Below are 20,168 nucleotides of genomic sequence, written 5' to 3'. Positions count from 1 at the left end.
GAGATGCTCGATCTGTCAGTAACTGGTTCAAGGAAGCTTCCTTGAAGTGCGCACTTATCTGGAGTAATAATCTAGGACACCACATTTAACTCACTTCGCGTTAGGCCATGAGAACGTGTGCATAGGGCCATACGAACATTGCAAATATGAGAATTGCTGCTCTGGCAGCGGACGGCAGACTGTTCGTATATTCCACCGAGCTGTCTCCGCGCTGGGAGCAGAGACGTCTTACTCTCCCATGGGAATGGCTAACTCCTAGACCTCTAGAGAGTGTCTATATGATGCAGCATGTTGTACCAACGCTGGTTCGGACTTAGTCGGGACCTTGGTAAGACTATCAGTTACCATCTTCCTACGTCATTTATACAATGATGACCTCCGACGATCAGACACCATCCATTCCACTCCACCTACACAGTATGGCAACATACGACGCACTGATCATCGGCTCCGGTCCTGCCGGTCTCTCCATCGCTCTCGGGCTGAGCCGTATCCATCGCCGAGCAGCCATCTTCACCAAACCCGCCGGCGCCGGGTTCCGCAACGCAGGAGTCCACGAGATGCACAATGTCATCTCGCAGGATAACACCCCACCAGAGGAATTCCGGCATATCGCAACAGAACAGATCAAGAAGTACGGGACGGTCGATTTCCTCGAGGCGGAGATAGTCGGCATGAAAGCATACACCCAAAACGGCGCAGGCAATACCTTTCACGTTACTGCCGCCGATGGACGGACCTGGCAGGGAAGAAAGCTGGCGTTGGCAATGGGCTGCATCGACGTGTTTCCTGAGATAGAGGGGTACGCGGAGAACTGGCCGCAGAATATGTAAGCTGCCATGTTTTGTCTTGCGTCATCTGGCACGATCTGATCCTGCTAGATTCCAGTGTCTCTTCTGTGATGGGCATGAGCGATCGCATCTTCCGGGGGGCATATTGACTTTCCCGCAGCCGATGTATGCGCATTTGGCGGAGATGATGCATCTCCTTGTTACGCCGACATCTGGCCCGGTGACTGTCTTTACGGATGGGCCGGTTCCAGAGGATGAGGCGATGAAGGCTGCGATGGAGAAGGTCAACGCACTCCAGTGTAAAGTTGAAACGGGGAAAATTCTCCGACTGGTCCCTATTCTTCCACCTGACACGGGGGTCAGGGTCGTTCTGGAAGGCGGCAGGGAGTATAAGATGGGATACCTCGCGAACAAGCCGCGCACAGTCCTGGCGGGACTAGACATGATTACCCAACTTGGGGTCGAGATTGAAGACGACCCGATCCTCGGGCAGAGCGTCAAGGTCGATCAGCTGTTTGCGACTAATGTGCGAGGGGTCTTTGTTGCGGGGGATGCAGCGACTCCGATGAAGGTTGTTGCTAATGCGATGGGTAGTGGTGAGCAATCACCTCCTGTTTCATTTACTATTTACTGACAATCATGCTAGGATCCACCGTTGCTGCTGGTATCGTGCAGCATTTAGTCGCCGAAGATATGGAGCTTCTTTTAGCAGAAAAGAAAGCAGTTTAGATCTTATACGAAGATAATCGCAACATATCCAACATCAAACCATTAGGACGTCGATCTCTCCCCCCTAGCAATAAACCCCCTCCTACTAAACGAATGCCCAAACATGGTAAACCTCAACGGCCGCCCAATAACCTCATACTCAAAGTTCCTCCCCAGCCCAGCGCCTTCATACAACGCCCGCATTTCCTCCTCCGTGAACCCATGCTTGTTAATCGTCTCCAGCACACCCAGCTGCTCAGGGGCTAGTACAGCCCGTAGGTCCGCTGTATCTGCATCTTCACCCGGCGATACCATCGGTGTGGGAAACCCATCAATAACAACACACACACCACCCGGCTTCAAACACCCCGCCAACCGAGCCAGCAACCGCTGCGCATCGGTAACATGGTGCAACGCCATACAAACAACCACTACATCGAAGCCAGAGAGCTCGACACCATCGATTCCAGCTGCAGCGGGGTCAAGTAGATCAAGATGATACGCGCGCATCTTCTCAGGCGGGCAGCCATGCACTCTAGCCCAGTTGTTATACTCCGCGACCATATTCTCCGATAGATCGAGGCCGATGGCTTGTGTTATGTGTGGGAGGAGGGCCTGTCGTCAAGGATTGTTAGCTCAGCTTGTTCTTTGTTGTCGGGGGGTTTGTGCGTACCTTGGTGGCTGTGCCTGCGCCGCAGGCGTAGTCTAGTAGTCGGATGGACTCAGATTCTCCTGAACGTTCGTGATGAGGGTCAGTKGCTAGTTTTCTGCTGATCCAGGTGTGTCGATCTGCGATTTCTTCCATGATTGTCTCGATAAGGGGACCGAAGTCGGTGTGGTGGGTGGAGGCCACATTGCTAGAGATTGGATGATTGTCAGTGGTTTCGTATAGGACGGGCGTATTTCTTACTTGAAGTGGGCGCGGTTGGTGGATGTTAGGTCGCTCATGTTGGCAGGTACTGGTTTTCTATTTTCTAAAGTGAAGGGAGATGGCAGGTTTGTCTTATATGTGTGAGGTGAGTACCCTGGGATCCGCTCGTGTAAAATGTAGCCGCTATAGTCAACGCATGGCAGAAAGTAAAAAGTTACAGATGTATCAGTCAATGATAGGAGGATTTATTTGGAACAGACGATAGCAATGACAACAGCAGACATCCCGCTTAGCATGTGTGAATGAAGTGATGATGCAACAATGCTATATACCTCTACCTATCCGTGTACCCATACTCTACATCCCAACGCCAATGTAACTCATGACTCATAAACTACCTAATGTTGCGACACATCCTTTCCGTCCGACAGATTCCGCAGAATCTCCTTGAGCTGCTTCAGCGGCGTAGGTTTCGTCAGGAACAGATTCACTCCGCTCATCATGGCCTCGTGCTGCATCGATGCGGAGAGGACAGCAGTGAGGATGATAATAGTGGTCTCGGGACGCTTTTTCTTTCGTTCGAACCCGCGCATCTGCCGCGTGGCCGTGAGGCCGTCCATGACCGGCATGGAAATGTCTGCAGACGTTAGCGCTAGAGAATAGAGATGATCAAGGACGACTAACCCATGACGACTGCGTCGTATGTACCCGCCTTGAACTTTTCCAAGGCTTCGAGCCCGTTCTTTGCCGTGTCGTAGGTGAAGCCGGCGGTTTTGACGCACATTTCGATGATCTGTGACGTTAGAGATGCACGGTCTCTCGGGTTGAGCAGTCTCACCTTGAGATTGACTTGGTTATCCTCTACGAGAAGGATATTTTTCGCTCCTTTCCGGTCATCCTGTCCATCCACGTCCTTCTGCCCGGCTTCACCGTTGACAGTCTTATTTTTCTCTCGTTTCCTGTCATCGTGTCCATCGACGTTCTTCCGCCCGGCTTCACCGTTGACCCCCCGTCCAAGGACAGGCTCTAGGCACTGATCCTTCTCGCCGTTCACCATGCCCTCGAACATTTTATCCGCGTTCGGGACCCCGTCCGGGACCCCTTCCTCAACAGGCTGCACGGGCGAGGGCAGTCTCCGGGGCGAGGAACTGATCGATCGCTCTGGCTGGCCCAGACAATGCTCAAAGGCCGTCGCCAGTGTTTTCGGACTCACCCTATTGTTATTAGCAATGCACATAATTCATGTGGGAAGCACATACGGTTGGGTGAGGAAAATGACCGAATCCTCGACGCTCTCTCCCAATGTCTTCCAGCTACTTGTTCTGGCGGAGAGGACAATCAACGGAAGAGCAGGCTGGATCTCCCCACCATCTGGCTTGGGCTCGTTCGTGCCTTCGATATAGTAGTTGCGGTACTCGTGTTCCGTCACGATGGCAAAATCCGGCTTGGTGGAATCGAGCTCGTCGGCCGTCAGGACGCGGAGTCCGAACCAGCCGGTTACCATGCGCCCGAGGCTGCTCCGGATGCGGTCAAAAACCCGAGGGTCAAACCCCAGGTCGCCCAGCTTGGAGCTGCGCGTGAATAGTGAAACCGTCATGCCGCTCAGTTGATCCTTTAAGGGGGCAAATGAGCGAGTGGAGGAAGGACTGGACACCTCGGGCAGTCCGATAGGCAGCACGACGTCGACGTCCGTTCCCTTACCCACTTCACTGGTGAACTTGATCTGACCTTTGAGGGACTTGACGATTTGATGGACCAGATGTAGACCGACTCCTAGGCCAGGTGAAGTCGTGTCCTCCTGCAGGAAGGCGCTGTAGAGATGATTCGTGAGAAAGTCCTTGGACATGCCGCGGCCCGAGTCGCTGAATGTCATGCGAATCGCAGGAGTTTTCTTGCCATCCACTAGCAAGCTATCGCGTCTCATCCGCAACCGGATGTAGCCCGCCTGGGTGTATTTGAGAGCATTGCCGAACAGATTCATGACGACTCGGCGCCAGGCGCCGGCATATACACTGAACCGCCAGCTGTCCTGCCATTCGATATCGACAATGGTGATGAGACGGTTTTTCGGGCCGAGATCCTCCTTCTTGGCCAGCGCGTCACTATCCCCATTGGCGCCGCGACGCTGGTACTCTGCGCCAGCGAGAAGGCCTTCGATGACCTCTTGCACTAGCACGCTGAGATTCTCGTCCTGAAGAGAGCCAGGCACGGCCGTCTGGGGCTTGGACACGTCGCTGGCCCCTTGCGCGCCAGCCTTGTCTGACGGACGCGGCCGAGTGAGCGTATTGATCTTGGCGTAATCCAGGAGGTGGTTCAATGTATCCAGCAATGTGCGGCCGCAGCTGTAGACCGTCTCAATGAGGGACTTTTGAGCGTAGCTATTCACCATTTCCTGGAGCAACTCCACCGTGCCGAGCAGCCCATGCAATGGCGACCGCAGCTCGTGCGAGATGGATGAGATGAAGTCGCTCTTGGCTCGGTCGGCGGCCTCCAAATCCAGACGGGACACCTCGGCCATGACGGTGTTGCTAAAGGCCGCCAAGTACGTCAAGTCCTTGGGTTCCGACAACACTCGGCCCGGGTCGTTGGTCCATACCACGCAGACGGTGAACCACCGGCCCCGCTGGAAGTCCCAGACGGGATAGACGGCGACACATCGCGCATCCGGAAGGACCTTCATCATTTCCTTGATGTCCCTCGTCTCCTGCTGGATATCTTTCTTCTCCGGCTCGGTCGACATTGCTCCGCGGCTTCCTGTCCGGGAGTAACTCATCTCATCGGCGAGCCCTTCGTAGCTCAGAGAAATGGACCCATCTTCCTCGACATGGAAGATCTTACCCCGGGGATACTGGTCGATGAGATGGTTGATGAACCTACCCGATAGCGAGACGTAATGGCTGTCGTTCAGGTTGACTCCTCCCTCGGAGGTAGTCGAGGTGTAATGACCGAGCACCAGGCTTCGGGACTGCGAGTCGTCATCCGAAGCGTCGGTATCGGAACGGGATTCGGGGTTGGGCGTCGATGCGGCCTGTTCCTCTCCGCCGGTGATGTTCGGGGATTGCTGGTCATTGTAAGCTTCAAGGTTATCAAGTTTAGACCCGGTGAATCCCACTGTCTGCCGCCGTGCGTACACGCTGGCGTCGATGAACATGGCGCCTTCGACGTCGAGCGCTTGGTAGATCATCGAAGCGGCGCGGTTGACTACGGACCGGACGTTGCTGGGGGCGAGAGAATCCTGCAGCTGGCTGGTGGTGGGGGAGAGCGTTGGTCGATGATGCTTTTTGTGACTCTTTTCGTCGGGCTTGACGTCCTGCTCTTCTTGCGTGTCTGACTCATCCTCTCCACCTTGTTTAAACCTTTGGACGGGGGATCCATGCATGCCCTGTTTGTGCTTTGAGGCAGCCTGTGGCATTTCTTTGTCCTGGTCATGGCCAGCATCGTCATCCTTGTCATCCTTGTCATTGTTGTCATCGTTATCCTTGTCATCGTTATCCTTGTTATCCATGCCATCCTCGCCTTTAGACCCGGAGATCTGTAGCTTCTCCAACCTCTTGTTCAGAGCAGTAAACTGCCCCCCGTATTTCTTATCCCGAGCATCTCCACTGTCGAACCACTCATTGAGATCCGACTTGCCTTTGACGAACAATCCCAGCGCCCGCACCATCTTTTCCTCACGGTACTCCTCCCGCATGGCTCGCTGACACAGCAGATGATCCATGATGGTCGCCGAGAGCTCCTTGAGAAGATGTTCCTGGTCCTCGGTAACGCCGTCCCGCGGCCGATCATCCAGCACCGCCAGACTGCCAATGACATAGTCATCCGGCGACCTGATAGGCACCGAGACATAAAACCGGTTGTGGGGATGGCCCGTGACCGACGGGTGATCCTTAAACCGGTCGTCGGCAGTCAAATCATTAGCCACGAATATCTCTCGTCCGTCTTTAATGAACGACTTGACCGCATGATAGCACATGGTTATCTTCTGGCGCGGCAGCCGGCGCACCCCCAGCCACAGCGCATCCGCCCGGTCGCGACCGTCGGCCGCCCGCAGACTCAGGTCCGGTGTTGCCTCCGCAACGACATGCTGCGTTGTCCTGTCAAATAGGGAGATGAGAGCGCGCGCAGCGTTCATCCGCAGGGCGGCCAGCTGCGCGAAAACGGTGAGAACATTGTCCCGCGACACGTTCGGGTGTGTTCCGACCGACTGCTGGGCGAACTTTTCGGAGTCGGAGAAGCCCCAGTAGGGGAGGTAGCTGACTTACATTAGCTCGGGTCAGTATAAAGGTTCAGCCGAGTTTGATTACAGGTGCATTTCTCGTTCGCGAGCGCCCTCGCGGTTGAAGGCATACTTGCGTGGACCGCCTTCGCGGCTTTGGTTTGAACTGGCTGGCGAGTCCATCTATAACTGTCAGATCATGATCTAGCGGAGTGACAGCGTACAACACACTCTGATTTAGCCTGGATGATGGTATCGAGAGCGCCGAGTCATTTATACTCGCTCAATGGGAGCAATTGGGATGGTTGCGTTGTGTTATTATCTGTAGAATGACAAAGATGGGCTGATTGTGATTTGGTGAGCTGCGATCGATGGCTGAAGCCGCTGGCGTCATAGGTCGCGAGATCGCTCACGGACGGCGGCAGAACCGAGAAGAAGGCGGAATGGATTTAAGTTTTCTCGACGGCACATACCCGAACGGCCAGTACCTGTATACTATATGCTCGGGTACCAGGGTACGATCGGCGGGGACAATAATAGATGATGTGTTACAGAAAACTGGGAACCAAGAATACCCTGCGTCTCGGGGTGCCATGTACGTAGATAACCTCGTCTACTTGGTATAATTAAGAGTTCCTGGGTGGATGATGGATTCCAGGGATCTTGCGCTGACGTCATTAACCGCGTCCCCCTGGAAGAACAGACCCAGATCGACACTCCCACTGCTGCAAAGATGTCATCTCGAGAACTATTTCCAGGCTGAATGATTGGACAAGGCTGCAGGACACGCATCCAATGCCATCATCTGGCATCCTATGCTGACACCTCAGGCAGTACTGTCACGTGGTATTTCGTCAAGACACATATCCAGACTGCTAAACAGCTCTAGTTAGGAACAGCTCAATGTACTTATCATAATTATCACATAAATCACTACCATTAAAGGCAATCATTGTCAATTACATAGCACAGCCAGATGCACTTTTTCTTCTTGCCTGGCGCTGGACAGCATTGGATTACCTGATTGGTTATGTGACTTCTGAATAGCTTCATGATGGCTCTACGATATGAGATGACATAATCCGTCAGAGGACGAAGCCCTGGTTACTCCGTAGTACGAGAGTGTACCTAGGATGAGATGTTGGATTCCTAGCCGACTGGCGATGCACCTTGCATTAAGCAGGATGACCATCTACTGTGGGTCCTGCTTAATATTGGCTTAAGAATCGGCTGAATAATCAGCTGTTCGCGAATTCCCTCTTTGGGTTTAGCTTCGTTACTCTTCCTCAGGCCTCTCTTTTCTGCCACCTTTCTAAGGCCCTCTCTTCGTACCTTAGGCCACTACCTTACCAGCAGCCCCTACCTAGATAGTGCCTCTATTACAGGGCTGATCATCTTCTTAGCTACTATATATTCCTATATGTAATTTATCACTTTCTTGAAATAGTAGATGTATATTACACCTCGAAAGATTGATGTTTTGTAAGAGGAAAGACCAAGACCGTAAGATACTTAAGTAGGTGAGGCCCTGCGCTATAAGTGACCAGAGCGGACTGCCTAAGGCAGCTTGTACATCAATATATATATAGCGCTGATCTATGAAGACTGGCGGACTACAGACAAGTGCTGAACACGTATTGCACTACTACTGCTATCACACTAAAAATGATAGTCTAGCATCTTTAGCTGAGTGCTTATTGTTGACAAGTAAGGAAAGCAGCGTCAGCGTCTCCGGTCTTCTGACGGACATAGGCCTACATCAACTATCTCCGCTATAACTCCGCCGTAAGCGTAAGCGCATGCCTCAGCGGATGTATATAATCCACAATCACCCAAATTACTTGCTGGATCCTATTTGAAATTTTAGACTCAACAACACGTCGACCTGGGAGATACCACACATCTACAGCAATGCATCTCATACTCACCGGCGCCACCGGCCTGGTCGGCTCAGGCGTCCTCGACGCAATGCTGGCCATGAAAGAAGTCACCAAAATATCCATCCTAAGCCGACGACCAGTCCAAATGGCCGAGGATGCTCATGATCCCCGAGTGCAGGTCATCATACACAAGGATTTTGAAACCTACGACCCAACAGTCCTCTCCCAGCTCCAGGGAGCAACAGGCTGCGTATGGGCTCTGGGAATCAGCCAAACAAAAGTCAACAAAGAGTATGCCATGTCCACACATCCATATCAGATAAAGTAAAAGCTGACAAGAAAGGGACTACATCAAAATCACCAAAGACTACGCCCTCGAAGCCGCAAAAGCCTTCCGCGCGCTTCCCCCGCCAAACCAGCCCTTCCACTTTGTCTACGTCTCAGGCAAAGGCGCCACAACGCAGCCTGGCTTCTTCACTGCGCTCTTCGGCCGCGTTAAAGGCGAGACAGAGCTGGAACTCGCAGAACTACGTCGCCAGTTCCCACTGTTTAGGACGAGTTCCGTCCGGCCTGCGTTTATAGACTACGCGCACCACGACGCCATCAAGAAGTATCTCCCCCCGCGGCCGGCGTATGAGACCTTGTTCCAACCCCTAGGATCTGTATTTCGGGCGGCAACGCCGGGACTGTGTAGTCCGACTGCGCAGCTGGGGAGGTTCCTAACGGAGATGGCGATGGGGAAGCATGAGGATCGGCTTGTTGGAGGGAAGGATGTTCAGATCGTTGGGCAGATGCCTATACTTGAAAATACGGCGTTTCGGCGGTTAGCTGGGTTGAGTTCGTGATATTCCCCGATTTAATGTTTAATATAGTGGAGGGGAACTGTACATTAKGATTGGTTAGCATCTATTTACATCTGCGTTTTGAGGTATCACCTTCTCTGCTGTGCGAATACTCTTAGGGCTCAGCAATGTCGACTGTGGTACCATACTCCGGACTTGCAACTGAGCCATCATTGATGGTGAGATCAGTTCTCTAATAGTATACTCCTTGGTGCAAATAAGATCATAACCAGTTTATCGTAAAGTAATCCAATCTAGGTACATGTCTATCCTCTAGTCTATCCGAACCATCGATCAATCAATACCCAACTCCATAACGCTATCGCTTCTATGTAATGCAATGCTACTGCTCAACCTCCTGAACAGCTCTCTCTACATCCCTAATCTTCCTCCGCCCAAAACGAAGCTTGTGCATCAGATTCTTCTGCTTGATCAGCAGCGCCCTCTTGCGTCGTCGGCGCGGATAATTGATCGGACTTTCTCCTCCAGTGAAGATAGCCAGATCGTAGATGAGCGTGCCACACAGTCCGCCAGAGATATCCGCTGCCCATGGGCCCCAGATCCACCAGGCATGTTTCTCGCGGAAGACCTCGCCACCCCAGCCGGCCATAAGGGCAACCAATCTCGGACCAAAGTCACGGGGGCCGTTGAAGCATCTATGTCGTCAGTACAAGAACTACTGTAGAGTTGGAAGACAGCTCACCCGCCAGTGTTATACCCCAACGCCAGAACAAGCACGCTAATCAAGATCCCCAGGATAAACGCCTGCATACCCGCCCCTGGCGGCGCATTGGTATCATCCCCCAGCGCCATAATCGTGCCAACCAGGATCGCCGTCCCGACAAACTCATTAAAGAACGCCGTGACAGGGTGCACAAAGTCCCTCGGAGCGGTAAGCAGCGCCTGCCTCGCCAGCGACTCGCTCTGCGTGACATGGTTCATAAGCGCAGAGTCGACAATCGCATCGTGATACAGCGCGTACGCGATCCCGCCGGCCGTGATACCGCCGACGATCTGCACAGCGACGTAGATCATGCACTTCTTCGCCGGGAAGCCCCGCCAGACGGCCATGCTGATAGTGATTGCCGGGTTCAAGTGGCCGCCTGACACCCCACCTGCCATGTAGATGGCGATCATGAACGCAAACCCCCACGCCGGCGCGAGGGACGGAAACGACCCCGCCTGGTTCTGCGAGGTAAATGTCTGCAGGCCTGCGCAGAGCCCGAGCGTCATGGCTATCGTCGTGCCGAGCCACTCGGCCAGCGGTTCGCGGAACTGGTGTCTGATCTCTCCCCACTTGTTGAAGAAACCGTGTTCGTTTGGTTGGGCGACTCGGGCTTCGGGGTGGTTCTTGTCCTCTTTGAGGTCGTCGTTGTGGTGCGGGTGCTCCGTTGGTGGTTCATCGGCCGCTGGGACTTTTTCTTGGTGTGCGTTGGGTCGTTTGTTCGTGGCTTCTGTGTCTTGATTCTCCCTGTTCTTCATTCCTGGCCGCATGACATGTGGCAGCGGTTGTGCCAGACTCCAGACTGGGGTGTTTTGCGGCTGGCCATATTGGGGGTTGTAGTGCATGTAATCCGGGTGCAGGTAGACGCCCCCCTGGTATGGCGGAGGGGCTTTTGAGCCAGTTAGAGAAAATTGCTGGGCGGCATTTGGAATTGCCTCATGGTCTTGGGACGGCTGCTGTATTGTTTCATCGGATTGGCAGTCGTGAGATTGGACATCTGTTGATGTTAGACAAGCAGTTGTGATACAGGGTACACATACGGTTGATCTCGTGCAATTGGGAATTGTTTTCGCCCTCCATGGGAATCCTGCTCATAGAAGGCTAAATATAAGCGAAAGAAAATACGAAAAAGCACAATTGCTGGACATTATGATCATGGGCGATTCATATATAGCAGGATTGAGTATTATATGCGGAGATAGAGATAAGGTACCGATTACATCACAAAGACGGCAAACCTGTCAGTGGCCACCCAAATTCAATTCTTGCCAGATCCCGCCAATGAATGGAAGGGAAACGTTTCCAAGACCAGGAACTGGAAGTCTGGAACCATGATCCAGGTTCAGGGATATATGCACAGGAAGTGCTCCCAGCCAATCATTTCTTCTCGCAGTCATAGACAGCTTGATGTCATTTCAAAGGATCCTTCTAAATACGGAACGAACAATCTTTTAGATTGGGAGGGCAGTACCCTATATAAGCCCTGTCATTGGCGGCATCCTATATCTCATTCTCGGCCACTAACAGCCCTGTGGGTTCGCCGTTACTGCCAAGTTTTCTTTTACTTCACTTAGCGGTTAGGTTGGCATCAGCGTCCATGTCTCTTTAGTTAAAGTTCTCTATGCACTCGGTGAATCTGAAGCAATTGACTCGAGTACTCTCCTACTCCATACTGCAGTTTCAATCGCCAGATTGGTAAAAACCATCGTTACTGACTGAGGCGTAGATAAGAGCGAGACAGATACTGAAGATCGTTGTCTATGATGAACTCGCTATAAAAAGTATACTTGATTGCGTCGGTTTTGAATAGGATCAATTCAATCAGTGAGGGAAGAGTTATTTACCAATGCACACAGACTAAATATATAAAGGTACACAAGAAAGATTAGTTCGATTAGCTTATGTAGATGTCCCAGCACTCCCTCATTTCAGTCCGTACAATTTTAAACTGCCAAAGCGGCAGGGGAACGGCAAAAAAGTAATTAACAAGCCTTGCAAGGTCTCGCGCACTGAATCTCTCCGGACGCCTTCATAGCGACCCATGAGAAGCTAACTGCCTGATCCAAATTCGCATCCATTCCTCATTTACCGGAGGAACCTTCGGCAGAGAGGGAATGCGCTTCTGTGTATGCTGCGTCTCCATCTCCAATGGCCTGCCCTCGAGAGACCGATAGAAACTGAGCAATTGCACCCCGGGTAATTGCTGATCAGCGTTTGCCGGCTTGGCTGCATGCTCCTCTAGCTTTTTCACCCAATCAGACAGCGTCGCCGTTTTGCGTGTACCTTGAAGTTCGTTGAGGACGGCTGGCACGACGCTCTCCCACGTAGCTCGATTGGGGTTGACAAAATGGTAGTAAGACGTCACTTCGTCACTGGGGAGCGTTCGGTCATCCAACCCCGCGAGATCGGCAAGCAACTCTGCCAGGATATCCACTGGGATCCATTCCAAGTGACGCTGGGCGCCCAAGGTGCCTGGAATGTATCCCATAATCTTCAAACTTACCAGCAGAGTCGGAAACCAGTCACGAAGGGGCCATGCGCCATCCGTATGCACCGGTCCGGTTACCTGCCCCAAGCGGCATATAGCTGCTCGGACGCCGGCGAGCTCGCCCGCTTTGTGAAGTAACAGGCTTGCTATCAACTTGCTCTCGCCATACCCGGTTTGCGCGTACTCGAAGGGTGTGAGCAGAGTTTCAGGGACGGGGGAGTCCTGGTCCCACATCGTCACGGTGTCAATGGAAGATAGGAAGATGATGTGCGGGTGCCGGTTTGATGCGACTACGAATTGTACCAAATTTACAACACCTTGGATCTGAGGTTCGAAGTAGGACAGGCGCTGCTTGAAGGTCACTGGCCACTGGCAGTGCACGATGGTGGTCACTGACTTGGTCAGCTCGGAGTATGTCTTCCCCTCCAAACCGAGCTTTTGTGCAGAGAGGTCGCCCGTGAGGTATTGCACGTCGGTCGACGAAGCACTTCCGTCCATTCCCTCTGTGGCCTTCGATGGCGAACGCGCCGGATTCTTACGATTGATACACGTGATCTTTTTGACGTTGGCCCTTTGACAGAGGACTCGGAACAGATGTGAGCCCACAAATCCTGTGCTTCCGGTGAGAAGAATGTGTTCTTGGCCGTGAGGACGGTGCTGTACTTTAGCTTCTCGCCTTGGAAGACTCGATATATACCTGGTGACAGTCTGTTAACCACTATGCCAATGGACAGACCAACGGAGTACACTTACTTGTCAAGCATCTTAGACATGGCTTGTAGGCGATCCTCCTGGGACAGGGACGGCGATTGAGACGGACGAAAGATGTAGGATGCAAGTTTCGCCGCACTTGTATGAGTATATATTGCATCCTCAGTGAGCTGGCGCTCGTCCAACCCACAGTTTGGGTCATTACGAATCATTTCTCGGACATTGGCAATTATCATCTCCGCCTGCTGAGAATTCATTCCCGCATCGAAGAAGTCACTGTTTGTGTCGAACCCGTCGGTGTCCGTTATCTCTGCTACAGCCTTAGCCAAGGAGCCAGCAAATGCTTCTTCGGATGCCAGATCGAGTGATAGATGCTGGCCGTCGAACCCTCCTCTGAAAGAGTCAAACAGGGTGTCAATTTCATTCTGATAGGCCTCAATTGTTTGGCGGCGCTGCACCGTCCCCTTCTCCGTCCTAGCAAACGGTTTGTCGCCCTTTGCAAAAATAATATTCTCCTCCGGTATCCGAACGAAATCTGGGCAGCGGCGATACGTGTCATGAAGGACGTCCTTGACTTGTTGTTTGATATCCTCGAGTCGCTCTTCATTTTCATTAGAGCCGAGTTCAATCAACAGGCCTGGCTTCGGCCGGCCGGTGCCGAAAACAAGCGCTCCCTGAATGCTGGGATTAGCACGGATTGCGCCTTCGATCTCCAGCGGATTCAAGTTCTCTCCTGTGGACAGGACCACAATGTCGTCGCGTCTGCCTTCGTACACCCAATAGTCCGGTATGGTCTCATGCCTGGAGAATAAGTCCTTTGTCTCGAATTCTTCCAAATCGGGAATGTTCCTGAAGACGCTTTGGAATTCACTGGCAGCGTCGCTACGGGTGATGACCATCTCGAACTTGTCAGGCTGCGGGTCAAACCGCCGCCATTGAATGCCGTTCAGTTCGTCGCTGAAGTGGTAGCAGTACCAGTGCTCTGATTTCACGGGAAACTGGACCAACGAGCCGCACTCGGTACTGCCTATGCTGTTGATTAGCCGCACCTTGTGACACAGAGAGTTTCCTGTCTTGGTTTTGATAGAGCCTACTCAGCAAGTCAGCCATGCGTACTAGGATATGAGAGCGATGCTACATGCCGCCGCCAAACATGATATACTGACACCGAGACAAGTCCTTAACTAATTGTTCATCCTGGGCCACATCGTCTAGGACTGACGGAGGCAGGATAAGAGCACCGACTTCTGATGTTTTTAGTATTTCACGAACCATATTGCGACTAACTGGCTTGTTCGGGTTCCCTAGCATGACTGTACACCCCGAGAGAAGGAGAAAGCAGCTGAGTATAAGCCCAGCAATGTGGAATAAGGGGAAGCCCATGAAGGGCATATCCGCTTCGGCCAGGGTTTCTAGCACGCATTTTCTTCCGACCCGAGAAGAAATTAGATGATGTGCATCGATAGATGCGAGAGTAGAGTGAGGTAGTTTGACCGGTTTCGGCATACCCGTGGACCCTGCTGTGTGGAGGATCTGCCGGACGTTAGCTGCGATGCAGTTCTGTGCTGAGGATGCTTACCACAAAAGTGTCATCTGCAGCGGTTTCCCAAGTTTCGTCGTACGGGTATTGTTCTTCATTGTCTCCATATCTCAGACATTCAACTAGAGACGGGACAGCGCAAGTGCGTATCTGTGCATCATGTTGCAATTCGTCCGCCACTTTCCGAAACGAGGCATCGAAGACAAGGAATGAGCAATTGGCTTTCTCGAGGATATGCCTATGCACTGCAGCGCCATTTCTGGGTGACAAGAGGAGAGCCTTCAACATGTCAGAGAGATAGAGAATCTTGCCTGAGTCGCAATACCTTAGCTTTGACTTTTATAGCGGCGAGCGTGATAACCAGATGCCTAATATCACTCGAAGCCAGGCATCTGTTAACCGTTAGAGATGCCGGGGTATAGTTTGACGTCAGGACTAACCCAATAGTCCGTGACTCATTATCAGCAGGAAGGCATTCATCAAGCCACTTGGCAAGCCTATTAACTATGTTGGCTATGCTGCCATATGTCAAGAAATGATTCTCAGTTTTCGAGTCGATCGTCACTGGCTGGCACACTGCCCTCGCCGATGGAGAGCTACGAGCAGCCTCGTCAATGAAGTTGACCAGAAGACGTTTCCCGATATTATCTGTCGTTGAAGGCATTGTGAGCACACAACAGACGAATGTAGTTCCAATGGGATCAATCAGAGAATAACCAGAGAAGAAAGGGAAGGGAGCTGCCTGCTAGGCTAGTCCTTATTTACCATTGATGTAACCAGCACACGCGGCCTTCCGTATTCCGTGGCAAAATAAACGTTGGGATAAGATTCCACGATCCACCGTGGATCCACCGAGTACAGAGTATCTAGTACCGAGGAAACCTTACCAGTGTTCTGGGACGAGGTTAAAGCAAAATGATGATCCCTCCGGATGCGGAAATCTCTGCAGCGCAGACAAAAACATCCATTGTTGGTACCTAAGGTTCGTGTAACCGTCATAGATCATTAGAACCGAGGATGACAGCTACGTAGCGATGGGCCTGTGTTACGTCGACTAGAATTTACCACTATCCATCATTCTCCTGAAAGAGTGAGGAATGTGGGCAGGATCTATCATCAGGAATGCTTGACATGTGGAGTGAACGCTAAAAATGCCTGCTACTGAGGCCATTTACAGCTGCATTTTCACCTGTAACTCCTAGCAGCTTAGTATTTTGACATGTGCTTTACATCACTGTTCTACACCCGCTAAGCATTATTTAGTCACTATTCTAAGATCTGAGCGCTTAACCTTAGCATATGTCATTTTAATCTATGGTGAAGTTGACGCTGAAATTGGCCTCCTCTCTGGCCATATCCTAAATTTAGAATACCCTGAAGGTCTTGCTGTTATTAAATAATACTAGTAAAAGTAAAGACTTTCTTGAGCTGAAGACTACCGGTGGATCGCCTAGGAATGGCACACTAGTGACAGGTATTGCATCTAGTTGAATGAKGACTATGTGGAGTATCTACTATTAGAGAGTAGAGTTTAAGTGACTACATGAATTCATACCGCTGCATGGATCAATTACTAAGTCTTCAGCTACACACGCATAGAAAACAGGATGAAAAGAGTTACTGACGAATATCTCAACAACGCTCGCTTCTCACAGGCTCTGCTGACACTTGAAGTTGTCTTGAATGCGACAGCTTTCTTTCCCTTTTTGCCTCGATCCTTTGGTAGAGTTTCTGTCCTGAAACAATCAACTCGGGCCATTAGAATCCATATGGAAGCCAGAAGACACCAATGAAGCTACTCTCTCTTTTCGACAGCTTGGTGGGATCGGAGCAAGTCATTGTCCACTGCAGCATGTATCTTCAATCTACCGGGGGAAGCAGCCCTACTTGTGAGAGTTTGAAGCGTGAGAAAACCGTKGCCCATCTGATACTGACCATTGGATACAGCTATGGCTTCGGACGGAAGAGGAGCCTACAGAGCTACTATTATGCAACTAGGTAGGCTACACAGGTTAATAGAGTCTCAACTACGACTCCATCTCTGTAACAAATTCTCCTATCATCAACAATCGCTAAACTAAGTCTGGCTACCTGAGCGCATCAAATCTTCCACAAGTGCGTTCATATTCGGAGGGCGACCAAGGAAATCCTCCAGCATCCGCAACAGGTCCTGTTGGCTTCCTCCGTGTTCTAGAACTCCGCGACGGTACTTATCCCACGTATCTTTGTTATACGGGTCACGGGCAAAGACAGAGAGGAACAGATCCTGGGCCACAGCCGTGCAACTGTTCTGTTAGTATTGCCTGTTGTCATAGCTGGGGATAACATACCATAGGTAAGCATAGTAACAAACATCATAACCAGCCGTTAGATGAGCGAACGTCCCAAACGCAAACCCATTCCTGCATTCGGAAAAATCCATTCCCTCTATCTCCTCACGTAGGTCATACCACAATTTTTGTAGGTCGAGATCTGCAATCTCCTTGTCCGTACTCAGTGAGTGTATCTGGAGATCAAAGATCGATGTTGACCTAATCCAGACAATCAGTGTTTGCAAAATGCCAGGAATCAGAGCAGACGCCCACATACAGCTGATACAAATGGTAAAGTCCTCTATTGAAGTACCGATATTTGATGAGGTTCTCTACCAAGTCATTTGGAATTTCTTTTGGCGGATCTAGCTCGCCGGGATGTTGTTTGCGCCAGTCTGCTAGATAATCTTGGTGTAGTGTTGTGTAATGGCAGCTGAGGCCCTTCAAGACATCTTTCATCCAACACCAATTCTCGAGCATAATGCTAGGCGTCTCACCGAAGTCAGGGGGCAGTCTGTAGCCATGGAAGCGGATATACTTTGTCCTGGCTAATAGGTCATGGATGCCATGACCCATCTCTGTAATATGCACCTATTAGGCTATATATCCAAGTAGTGGTTCGGCTTTCGTATACTTGCCGTGGAAGAGAGTCACAACCTCATTATGCTTGAGTAAAGCACAACTAGTAGGGGTTGGAGTTGGGAATGAACACATTAGAATCGTCGACGGGTATTGTCTGCTTCCATCTGGCCGTAGATAGCCCTGTATCGGTCATCAGTAAAGGCCAACGTGAGCGAAATAAGGAAGGAACAAATACACATTGGATATTCACGCTTTGGCTGCCTCGGTACTTATTTTCTCTCCACAATAGATCGAAATAGAGATACCCGATGAACGCATCCTCTTTTGTATCCCATACGGAGAACACCCGTACGGTATCATGCCAGATGACATCCCTTGTTAGCTTTTCAGAGGGGATGGAATTAAATCTCAGATTAAACAAAGAGGCAAAGATGCCTAGCATGTTAGTTGCAGTTCTCTCCAGCGGGAAGAACTCTGAGATCTTCAGCTGGTCAACTCCAAACTCACGTTGAACCAGCCGCTCATAGTATCGCTTTTCCCAAGGGGGGAACCTGTCCCCGGCTTCTTTGTCACGGAATTGGCCTCTCGCTCGTAGATCTTCTAGCCGTCGACGCTGCAATACTGCGATCTCGCCTTGGCCATAGGGACAAAGAGTGGCTTGTAGTTGACGTAGGAATCCTTTCACCCATTCTGTGGTCTTCACCATGCGCCTCTCGATCCTCAATGCCGCGTGACTTGGATATTTTAGGACCTGTGCCTGCCGAGCACGGCGTTTGATAATATCTTCGAATAGCGGCATATTCTCCTTCAGCTTCAAATTATCCTCCAGAAACATTCTCTTGCGAGTTTCTGGAGAATGGGCATGTGTTAATACAGCCAGTGTTCCTCCATTTGCGAATGGCACAAACTTCTTCCTTTGCTGGTGCTTTTCATGAGTCAATTCGCCTTCTGCTGGAGAATCGCGCCACTTCGCCAACTCATCTCCGGGCACTCCATCCAACTCCTCTAACGTAAACCATACTCCCCCGGCCTCCCTAGCCAAATTCTGCTGAAACTTCCTTTCTAGTTCCGCAATCTCCATATTGCGCTTCTGGTACTCCTCCAACTCCACGTGCCCCAGGATGCCATGACCAGCATGCCTATACTCCAATAGCTCCTTCTCTAGCCAGTGCTTCGATTCCGCGTCCAGCGCCTGGAACTCCGGCTTCTCTCTTGCTGTCTCTAGAAGTCTGAAAAAGGGTTCATCTGCTACCCATAGTGCCGAGGCTTTAAGGTACAATTTTCGGGCCTCGTCGAACGCGCCTTGTGTCTCGAGGGACGGAGATCCATACTGGAGCATGTCAATCATTCCTAGCTCGCCTTGGACGGCATTTTCGACATTCACTAAGGGAAGAATGACGTTGCTGAAACTTGCAGTGGAAGGCGTAGTTGTTTGGAGGATTTGGGTGCGAATAGCGTCGTATTTGCTGATTATGCGGTGCATCGCTGGAACGATCTCATCCGCGGTTGGGACAGAGGGAAGGGGCTGTGGGAGCGACATTTCGTTTGAACTGGTTGAGCGTCTCAGTTGTAGATAAACTCAGATTAGATCAACTTGTGGATTCTCGCGAGTAGGTAGGTACTGAGATGGATCTTTTTAAATGAAAGAGGGGTCGGGTTATAGTTGTACTTAGAGGTGGCCCCTACCCATGTACGCCTACAGCTACTAGTAGGATTATCAAGACACTACTTAAGTAATAGATAATGACAACAACCTTAGTTCTATGCAAGAAACAGGCCCTCGTCCAAGGAAGGAGGTATACAGCAATTATAACTGCTTAGTCTTGATCTACTTACCTATGAAATAAGATATCTGCATTAAGGGAGTTATACATAACTCCAGTTATAATAAGCTAGCTGCAACGTGACAACTGCTAGTAAATATGGAGTATTTTTCATTGGCCCGGCGCTAATGCATTCTAAGTCACGAACTGCCTCTTATCTACTGCAATATCAAGCAAATGAATTAGAGTGCTCAATACAGGGAGTGTGGTTTTATTTAGGATTTAAACTAAAGCTCTTATACATAGTTTCTTTGAGAGCCCAATGGAGATGGTGTCGTACACGGATCGATCTCTGTATCCGCTGCTGAGCGCCCGGGGCCCACTATAGATGGAGGACAGTGCTTATCGCCCTGATCGACATTTGGCCCGACCGAGCCAATCAAAGAAGCCGTGTCATCATATCACAGGTTATGACAGCCACCAACCTCTCCAGCAAAACACTTCCGTACTGCATGGCATACATAACCGAGGTAGGGGCTACCTTCTTTATCTTGCAGTCCCCCTCCCAATATTACTGAATGCACCTCCGACTTCCTCCGTAGTATGTTCCGCAGGTCTTTCAGCCTCGAGCAATCCACTAGCACGTGGACTACACTCGCACTTGTGGTTCTCTTCCAAATGCTGCCGCAGCCTAAGAAAGAGCAAGAACAATCCACTTTCCTCTGAACTACAACAGTATC

General features: G+C 51.0%; 8 protein-coding genes across 8 annotated transcripts; 2 read left to right on the top strand and 6 right to left on the bottom strand.

Annotated features, from left to right (window-relative positions):
• Window positions 1-419: 419 nt before the first annotated feature.
• On the top strand, window positions 420-1,520 carry Asppvi_001893 (NAD(P)/FAD-dependent oxidoreductase; the record flags this gene model as incomplete). The annotated part of the gene is made up of 3 exons (XM_043307426.1): window positions 420-829; window positions 882-1,387; window positions 1,438-1,520. The coding sequence occupies 3 exons, from the start codon at window positions 420-422 to the stop codon at window positions 1,518-1,520; spliced, it is 999 nt and encodes a 332-aa protein (XP_043163361.1).
• A 42-nt stretch (window positions 1,521-1,562) lies between these two features.
• On the bottom strand, window positions 1,563-2,447 carry Asppvi_001892 (uncharacterized protein; the record flags this gene model as incomplete). Its single annotated transcript, XM_043307425.1, has 3 exons — window positions 1,563-2,114; window positions 2,173-2,356; window positions 2,410-2,447. The coding sequence occupies 3 exons, from the start codon at window positions 2,445-2,447 to the stop codon at window positions 1,563-1,565; spliced, it is 774 nt and encodes a 257-aa protein (XP_043163360.1).
• Window positions 2,448-2,768: 321 nt separating this feature from the next.
• Window positions 2,769-6,769, bottom strand: Asppvi_001891 (hybrid sensor histidine kinase/response regulator; the record flags this gene model as incomplete). The annotated part of the gene is made up of 4 exons (XM_043307424.1): window positions 2,769-3,007; window positions 3,055-3,584; window positions 3,630-6,623; window positions 6,675-6,769. The coding sequence occupies 4 exons, from the start codon at window positions 6,767-6,769 to the stop codon at window positions 2,769-2,771; spliced, it is 3,858 nt and encodes a 1,285-aa protein (XP_043163359.1).
• A 1,728-nt stretch (window positions 6,770-8,497) lies between these two features.
• Asppvi_001890 (putative nucleoside-diphosphate-sugar epimerases) lies at window positions 8,498-9,311 on the top strand (the record flags this gene model as incomplete). Its single annotated transcript, XM_043307423.1, has 2 exons — window positions 8,498-8,757; window positions 8,810-9,311. 2 exons carry the CDS (start codon window positions 8,498-8,500, stop codon window positions 9,309-9,311), a joined length of 762 nt encoding a protein of 253 aa, XP_043163358.1.
• A 340-nt stretch (window positions 9,312-9,651) lies between these two features.
• Asppvi_001889 (putative aquaglyceroporin) lies at window positions 9,652-11,112 on the bottom strand (the record flags this gene model as incomplete). The annotated part of the gene is made up of 3 exons (XM_043307422.1): window positions 9,652-9,964; window positions 10,012-11,029; window positions 11,073-11,112. 3 exons carry the CDS (start codon window positions 11,110-11,112, stop codon window positions 9,652-9,654), a joined length of 1,371 nt encoding a protein of 456 aa, XP_043163357.1.
• Window positions 11,113-12,061: 949 nt separating this feature from the next.
• Asppvi_001888 (putative NRPS-like protein biosynthetic cluster) lies at window positions 12,062-15,435 on the bottom strand (the record flags this gene model as incomplete). Its single annotated transcript, XM_043307421.1, has 6 exons — window positions 12,062-13,217; window positions 13,274-14,321; window positions 14,398-14,764; window positions 14,811-15,050; window positions 15,097-15,163; window positions 15,212-15,435. The coding sequence occupies 6 exons, from the start codon at window positions 15,433-15,435 to the stop codon at window positions 12,062-12,064; spliced, it is 3,102 nt and encodes a 1,033-aa protein (XP_043163356.1).
• Window positions 15,436-16,848: 1,413 nt separating this feature from the next.
• On the bottom strand, window positions 16,849-17,659 carry Asppvi_001887 (uncharacterized protein; the record flags this gene model as incomplete). The annotated part of the gene is made up of 3 exons (XM_043307420.1): window positions 16,849-17,056; window positions 17,102-17,302; window positions 17,361-17,659. The coding sequence occupies 3 exons, from the start codon at window positions 17,657-17,659 to the stop codon at window positions 16,849-16,851; spliced, it is 708 nt and encodes a 235-aa protein (XP_043163355.1).
• A 137-nt stretch (window positions 17,660-17,796) lies between these two features.
• On the bottom strand, window positions 17,797-19,205 carry Asppvi_001886 (uncharacterized protein; the record flags this gene model as incomplete). The annotated part of the gene is made up of 2 exons (XM_043307419.1): window positions 17,797-17,845; window positions 17,971-19,205. The coding sequence occupies 2 exons, from the start codon at window positions 19,203-19,205 to the stop codon at window positions 17,797-17,799; spliced, it is 1,284 nt and encodes a 427-aa protein (XP_043163354.1).
• Window positions 19,206-20,168: the final 963 nt, after the last annotated feature.

The sequence above is a fragment of the Aspergillus pseudoviridinutans genome (genome assembly GCF_018340605.1).
Source record: "Aspergillus pseudoviridinutans IFM 55266 DNA, scaffold_10, whole genome shotgun sequence".
In the NCBI taxonomy this organism is placed as follows: Eukaryota; Fungi; Ascomycota; class Eurotiomycetes; order Eurotiales; family Aspergillaceae; genus Aspergillus; species Aspergillus pseudoviridinutans.
Note: the sequence above shows the minus strand (reverse complement) of the source record. Positions and strands in the feature narration are given on the sequence as shown.